A 7,788-nucleotide genomic window follows, 5' to 3' on the forward strand; every position below is an offset into this window, starting at 1 on the left:
TTTTTATGTGTTGATCCTTTTTGTTAACTTCATTATTTAGGCTCTGAACAAGAAGGAACACAGAGGGTGCGACAGCCCAGACCCTGACACTTCCTATGTGCTCACGCCACATACAGAAGAAAAATATAAAAAAATTAATGAGGAGTTTGATAATATGATGAGGAATCATAAGATCGCAGTGAGTACTAAAGGATGGTTTGTGCTTTTCCCTCGTGCATGACGAGACTGACCACTCATCTTGTTGATTTTCACAGTGGGTGATGCCAACGGGAAATAGGAAGGGAAAAGCTTTTCATTTTACCTTTCGGTTTTCTAGAACTTCAGAATAAAATAGCTGAAGTCCTATAGTAGTACCCGTGCAGTGCCTTAAAAGCGGCCGTGAAGAGAACAGCCTCGTCCAGGGTCTGCTGCTTATGTGCCCCGTCCCTCCGCGTGGGCACCGAAATCCTGGACTCATGTCATTTTTAAGGTCTCTTCCAGCGCTAAATTTCCGTGATTTTAAATACACGGTACATAGGACTTTGCTGTCCCTGCCGTGACTCTCAAAAGCATTTCACGTACTTCAAATAGATCTGGAGACTATAAAATACAAGTGGTTGGGTTTGTTCCAAAATTTGGTGTTTCCAGATGGTTTTGAATTATTTTGTATAGTTGCCGTAATAGTAGTAGCCGACCGTTTGGCTCTTCGTGAATGTCCCCAAACCACTTGGCAACAGTACCTCCAGATGCCTCTGCTTTCTTTGTCCTGTGGGCACTGAGGAAGAGAGCCTCGGTTCCGCTTTAACTTCAGGAGGCAGTGTTCTTCAGCTGGTTGCAAAACAAATGATTGGTTTAAAATTTTCCCATGCTCACGCATTGAACCATAGTGAAGCGGCACTTCTTGGGTTCCTGCTCCTATGATAGGTCTTCGGGCTTCTCACTGGAAGCCCCGTTGGCAAGCGCTCCTCAGGGCAGCTGTTCTGGAGCTCGTTTTCAAGTGCTGCATATGCACCATAGGCCTCGTGGGACACACTGGCTCCAATGCTAGTATTTATTTCATGGTCCGAGTTAATTCTTTTAAAACTATGCCCCGAAGTATGCGTCATGGATTATTTCTTCAAAATAGTCCTCTGCTATACGAAACAGCTCATGAAAAATAGATTCAAGAAGGTATTTTTGGGCCAATACCATCATTGTTCTTAAACAAAATAATAGCAAACAAAATAAAATCCCTCTGACCTCCTGTAGGTGTTGATGACCTTGCAGTTCATGTTAAGCTGCAAAAATATTGTGTAAATAAAATTGCTTTACCTTTGAAAAAAATTTTTTTTATCACATATCCATTGTTCTATTATAGAATTATTGAATTATTATAATTTTCTACCGGAAATAAACTATCGAATAGAGTACTTAAAGTATTTACATTCTCCAACTTCGAATTAGCAGTGTTACCTTACTTTGCAAATCACGGTTTTAAAATGTCGGAAGAGGAAAGTTTTTTTCCTCTACATTATAAATAGGACTGTTATTTATCGTGGTTAACAAGTGTATTGTGAATGGTCTGTGGAGGGGATGCTAGAGGAAAATTGAAAATATTTTAAAGGGGATGTGTAATATTTTGGAGGGAAGAAGGATAACATTGATAATATATGTAGTTTAATCATACGAGTTAAAGAGAGCTTATCGTTAATTTTGTTTAGATTATTTCTTTGTATTTTCATTACATTCAGATTGCATTGTGTTACTTATATGACTTTATTTTTTAAAAAAGTTTTGTCCATTAAGAATGTCAACTAAATCAGATCAGGGCTTATTTATAATGTGTGAAATTTGGTGTATTAAGTTTATAATAAGTGCACACACTTCTCCCTTTTATTATATTTGGACTCTCCCAGTAGAAATGTACTGTCACTAAACTGGTTTCCACTGAAGTGCTAAGTTATGCTTGCTTGGTAACATGATATATTTCGTAATGTCTGAATTTGACAACACGACTTTAAAGTCAGGTTCGGACTTCTAATTTTCACCTGTGAATATTTGAAATATATAACATATGTTATATTAGTAACTATGTATTGATACGTAAAAAATTGAAATCGAAAAGGTTCGTGTCAAATATACTCATGTTCAAATATAATTCTAAAGAAAACAGCGATTTAGTGAGAACCCGTCCCCATCCCTTGCTTTTAATAGTTACCTTGTCAGATGAAAGTTCCTAAGTTCTTAAACTTAATATAGATGAAAAGGAAACTAACAGTTTTCTCTTTCGTGTTCTTTCTTCACAGCCCGGCTTGCCGCCTCAGAACTTCTCGATGTCTGTCACAGTCCCCGTGAGCAGCCCTAGCGCTTTGTCCTACACTAACCCAGGGAGCGCACTTGTGTCCCCGTCGTTGGCAGCCAGCTCCACATTAGCCGATTCGAGCATGCTCTCACCGCCTCAAGCCACGTTACACAGAAACGTGTCCCCCGGAGCCCCCCAGAGACCGCCGAGCACTGGCAGTGCAGGTATGTCGTGACATCGTCCCGCCGGTCCTTTACCAACAAGGGCGGAAGGACCGATCGCTGACACCAGCTGTTCCGCTCCTCCCAGCTTTACCGCTTTGATGAGCCGCAGTCACTCCTACGCGACTGGCTGCATTTCTAAAGTGGTTTTGATGTAATCTGCAGAGGAACAGCACAGAGAACCCCCATCTAGAAGCTTTCCTTCTCACGGGGAAGCCGCCCCTTGACAGAGCAGTTAACTGGGACATGGTGAGCGAGGACTTAAAGTTGACTGGGAGCCATTCCTGTTAGGAGTGCAGAGGACAGACTTAGCCGATTGGAGCGAGCGTGCTTGCGCCTCTCGCCCTGCCTGGATTTGTTCATTAACTCAGCGGAGATTCGCAGCGCGCTGACTCCCTGCGGCCCTGGTTTACTGGGGCCCCATTAGCACGGCTCCCGTTCTCATCCCTGTGTGCGGTTCGGTGTCGAGACCCAGGCGGCATACGCACCCAGGACTCGCGGGCGAGCCCGTGTACACAACTGTGCCCTGTTACAGGTTCAGACCGGGCTAGTTTTAATTTTTGTCTTCTGGGGTCTGGAATGAGGGTTACTCCGTTTAGTTGATAGCCGTGCAGATCAAGAGCCGGTTCACAGCCTCCCTCTTCTCTCCTTAACGTCGTCAGGCGGGATGCTGAGCACTTCAGACCTCACGGTGCCAAACGGAGCTGGAAGCAGCCCAGTCGGTGAGTGACTTCCTCCTTTTCACTTTGCAGGCGTCTGTCCCACCTGAGATGAAAGCAGTACTGGCCCTCAGCAAGGCCTGCTGCGGCGGGGACAGCGGGGAGGCGGGACCGGAGCAGACATTTCCCTTTGGAGACGTAATGTCCTCCTGAGGGTGCTTTCGCTCACGTGCACCATTTTTCCATAACGCCCCTGTTTTATTCCTGTTCCTTGGGCTTCTTTATTCATTCAGTAAATACTTACAAGCACCTCCTTCATAGCAGACATTGTTCTTTCCTAAAGACTGAATTACCTTAATACAGTTTTTACAGCAAACAATTTCTGTATCATCTGTCCGCAGCAGAATGACTGTCGACTGACTCCCGACACATCTTACAGTAGCGTGAAATGTTTTCAGAGAGACTGCAGTGCGAAGAAGTGGCCGGCCCACTTCTAGAGAAACAGAGAATTGAGAAGTTTGTCTCTGGAGGGTCTGTTTTGGTGGTCACATGTAGAACATTCCCGTTTCGTCACGGTCGCAGCCAAATTGGTTCTTTTACTTCAGTCCCTGCCCCAAGATGACCAGCAGTTTAAATCCATGCCGCACATGTGTCTGCTCAGCCCTGCGGTGCTGGTGCACGTAGAGTAGGATCTTACTGTTCCAGGAACAGGGCATGTATGTCAGCCAGAAGGGTCAGTATATCCCTTCGGATCCTCCTCATGTGACGTCATCCCGTTCTGTTATTCTCTGGTAATCACAGTGGTCGTCACTGTTATCTGAAGGCAGGGGTGGGAATTTCCTCCGTGCTGCTAGCTAAGTGTTCCTGGAGACATCTGCAAACAGTCTGTGACAGGAAGTTCCTGATGTGTGTAGTCAACTCGTTCATTTCACAAATATGTAAGGAGCTTCTTAAGAAAACTGTGGAGGTGATTGAATAACTTAAAGTGAAAGAAACAGACATCATTGAGGCAAGTTACAAAACGTCTAATGACCTAAAGCAGGAAGAGAGCCTAAGTATATCTTGCCACTGTGTTAATTTCTATTTTAACGGAATTAAGCAGGAAAGACTTGTCATAGGATCTTTCTAAACCGATAATTGAACGTGGAGAGTTCATAAGGTTCTTCTCCGTTATGTATTAGGGCCGTCACACTCGTATACGTGTTTCCAGAAGTTCGGTGTATTTCTTTCGAACTCTTAGTTGCTCACATTCTTTTGGGTTAGTTTTCCGTGTGTGTTTATTTCCCCAGCCCCGTCCGTCTTGCTTTCCCTTCTTTTCATCCCGGTTAAGGCTGGAATCAGTCATTTCTATTTCATTGAATGTTAATTTTAATTAGCTCTTGGTTTTATTTCCAAAATTGTTTTTATTTCACGGAGTTTAACTATTTGAAGGTGTGTCTTCCTGCTGCCTTTAGTTTTTCTCCTCATCCCTCTGGCATCATAAACGAGTATTTCAAGTATTTCAATTCTCTTCTCGTATTTTTTTCCTCCACGTTTTGTATGTCCACGTTTCCCTCGAGCCTTCTCACTGTTCTTGCCTCCCTTCCATGCAGCTGTAAATCTAGACGTCGTCTCTGCTGCTCCGTTCTGCATTCTCCAGTGATTCCAAACTCAGGCTTTGCCGTCGTCCGAATTTGACCTTCTCCATGTCATCCTGTTTCACTTCTTTTTTTCATGAATTTTTCTTTTCTCTTGTAAGCCTCCTTCCCCGCTCGTCGGCCCTCAGGTCTAGAAGGCTGCGCTCGTCACGGCCAGTTCCCCGCCGAGCATCATTCACCCCTTTCGTGTCTGTGTTCAGCCCCCTTCGCTCCCCCGTCACGGGCAGCTGTTGTAGCGTGTTTCAGTGTTAATAGTGTTACTCATCTTAATAATCATGATTAGTGAACACGAATTTTTATTAACATTTAAAGTTCATGTTAAAATAGTTTAAGTGCTTAGCGAGTTACATTTAAAACTTCGTTTCCATTGCTGTGTCGACAGAGATGAGTCCCGTTTCTCAGTGTATAGTTCAGCACGTCGAGATTGGCTGTCTCCATTCTTCATCGATTCAGACTCTTAATAACTGTTTTACCTGGACTAGGTATAAATGTACTTATCCTGATTTTTCGGATTATGTCCTGAATGACATTTGTGTTATAACTGCTTTTTAACATGTCCTGCCTCAGAATTTAGATTCAGCTAAGCAGACATCTTGTATCACTTAATTCAGATACCAGCTGGAAGTAATTATTTCTGTGCAATACTTAGAGCATATGTGGATTTAAAGTGCTTCTTGCTATAAATCTACGCCCCCCACCCCACCGCCCATGGTTTCTCATAGGTATTTTAGAAGTGTTATTTTTGTAAGGAAGAGTCAGAGAATACATCTTATTAGCTCATTTTCAACAACGTGCCATTTTGTTTCAGTGGTTTGGAAAAAAGTAACTTAAACTTATTTTTTATACCTGAATAAAGTCTCTATGAATGAAAAGATTCATCATGTTAATAATCTCTATGAATGAAAAGATTAAACATTTAAAATTCCCAGAGAAATTTAGAAGAAAATATATTAAAAGCTGTGGATGTGATTTCTAACCTACATTTTCAAAGTATGGTTTTAGGAATCATATGAAAAGAGGTACTGACTTACCTATGTGTTTTGCGAATTACATGCTAAATGAAACTAACTAGGATTCTTCATTATAGGACTTAGCAGAGCCTTTAAAATGCTAACCTACTTTGTGAGTTTTCAAACTTAGTATATAACACGGTTACTCAGAGTGATTTCATTAAGAATCCTTTTTTTCATGAAAAAGCATCTTTCAGAATTAATGTTTATATGAAACATTTTCGAAATATTGCTTCTGATCTTATGATACATAGAAAAGGTAGTTTTTGACTAATGAAAATGTTCATAAATAAAGATGAGGTATAAAAAAGGAAAGCAAAGCATTCACACTTCCGCTGTGATAATGGCAGACTTGGTCATTTGGACTAACTTTTATCATCGAGGACAAGTAGAAATGCTAGGCAAAATATTTTACAGAGACGCTTGAAAGCATTTGAGAGCCGACCAGGTCCTGAGGAGCTCCTGGCACAGGTCCCAGGGAGTGGTGAGGACATGAGCCCCGCACTGATGGCTGCTGCTCCCCAGGGGGTGTTTGCCAGTTCCACAGTGGGCTGCCTAAGAATCTGTGCGCGACAGCCTCAGAGATCAGAGAGGACAGATTGAAGTGGAGGGCCCACAAGAATGGGGAGAGCCTAATGTACTCCTCTCACTTTGGGCTGGGACCCCAAAAGACTGGACCCTAGAAGCAGAGTGAATGATGAGCAAAAAGCGTGGTGTGCTGAGATGATGCCGTGAAGATTGTCGAAACGACAACGAAGGATTTAGAATGCGACACAAACGCAGCTGATGAAACAGACAGCGGCAGGGCTGGAGCGGGCCGACTCCAGTTTCGAAAGAAGTTCTGTGGGTAGAACGCTATCGAACAGCATCGCACGCTGCAGACACATCTTTAGTGAAAGCAAGGGTCAGTTGATGCGGTAAATGTCATTGGTGTCTCATTTTAAGAAACCGCCACAGTCACCCCAGCCTTCAGCAGCCACCAGCCACCCTGATCGCTCAGCAGCCATCAGCATTGGAGCCAGACCCTCCAGCAGCAAAATGAGTATGACTCGCTGAAGGCTCAGATGATGGCTAGCAGTTTTTAGGAATAAAGCATTTTTTAGCTAACACATATACATTGTTTTTTAGACCATGCTGTTGTACCCTTAATGGTTGATAAAGCTGATACAGTATAACATAAACTCAACTTTTATGTGCACTGGGAAACCAAAACGTTCGTGGCTCGCTTCATTGCGGTGGTCTGGAACCAAGCCTGCCGTGGCTCCCAGGTGTGCCTGTACACACGATTCACAGGGGGCCTTCTGCCAAGGATGCCTCCAGATCATCAAAGAAAAGAGAATCCCATTTTTAAAAATATGCATGAGCACACAGACATTTCACAGAAGAACTTGTCCAGGTGTTTAAAAAACATGTGGAAAGACGCTCGAGCTCAGTAATCGGGGACGCGCAGAATGAAGTCCACAGACATTACACACCCGAACGCCGAAAGCAGTAGACATGTGCCGGGTGTTGGCAAGGCTGTGGGGAAACCCAGACTCACACGCTAATGGTGGCCGTGCAGGTTGCTGCACCTGTGTGACACGGTCTACTGCAGCTGCAGGTGTATGACCCAGCGTGTCACGCACCCTCACATACTGACCAGAAGCGTGCACCGAGGGATGACGTGGAAGAGTGCGCATGCACTGTTTGTGACAGCCAGCGTCTAGAAATCATCCAGATTCCTGTCAGCAGTACAAGCGATACGTGAAGGAATCTGTGAGAAAGGGACACTGCGATGCAGCGAAAATGAAGAACCCGCAGCGGTGGTCAGCAGCGTGGACAGGTTCCAGCAAAGCGACGTGAAGGAAGGAAGGTAGATGCGGACACCAGGCGACGCTCCTCATGGAGTCTGCAGAGCATGGGGAGCGGCAGTGATCAGGGCGTGTGCAGACGGATGGTGACGAAGGAAACAGTGTCACTGCGAAATTTGTGCGGTGTACTTTGCATAGGTGGGGCGAGCAG

The 7,788-nt window shown here is 44.1% G+C and overlaps 1 protein-coding gene across 3 annotated transcripts in view; it reads left to right on the forward strand.

Moving 5' to 3' along the window:
* MEF2A (myocyte enhancer factor 2A) overlaps positions 1-7,788 on the forward strand; it is a 107,440-nt gene that overhangs the window by 72,790 nt on the left and 26,862 nt on the right. For 2 of the 3 annotated variants that reach the window (XM_039844089.1, XM_039844090.1), the window contains 2 exons: positions 2,265-2,484; positions 3,144-3,203. In XM_039844089.1, the coding sequence (XP_039700023.1) occupies positions 2,265-2,484; positions 3,144-3,203 (280 nt within the window). Of the gene's footprint in view, positions 1-40; positions 179-2,264; positions 2,485-3,143; positions 3,204-7,788 lie in introns of all 3 variants that reach the window. The other variant, XM_039844088.1, reaches the window with a different exon arrangement.

This window comes from Pteropus medius, unplaced genomic scaffold, assembly GCF_902729225.1.
Source record: "Pteropus medius unplaced genomic scaffold, Ma_sr-lr_union100, whole genome shotgun sequence".
NCBI classification, from domain to species: domain Eukaryota; kingdom Metazoa; phylum Chordata; class Mammalia; order Chiroptera; family Pteropodidae; genus Pteropus; species Pteropus medius.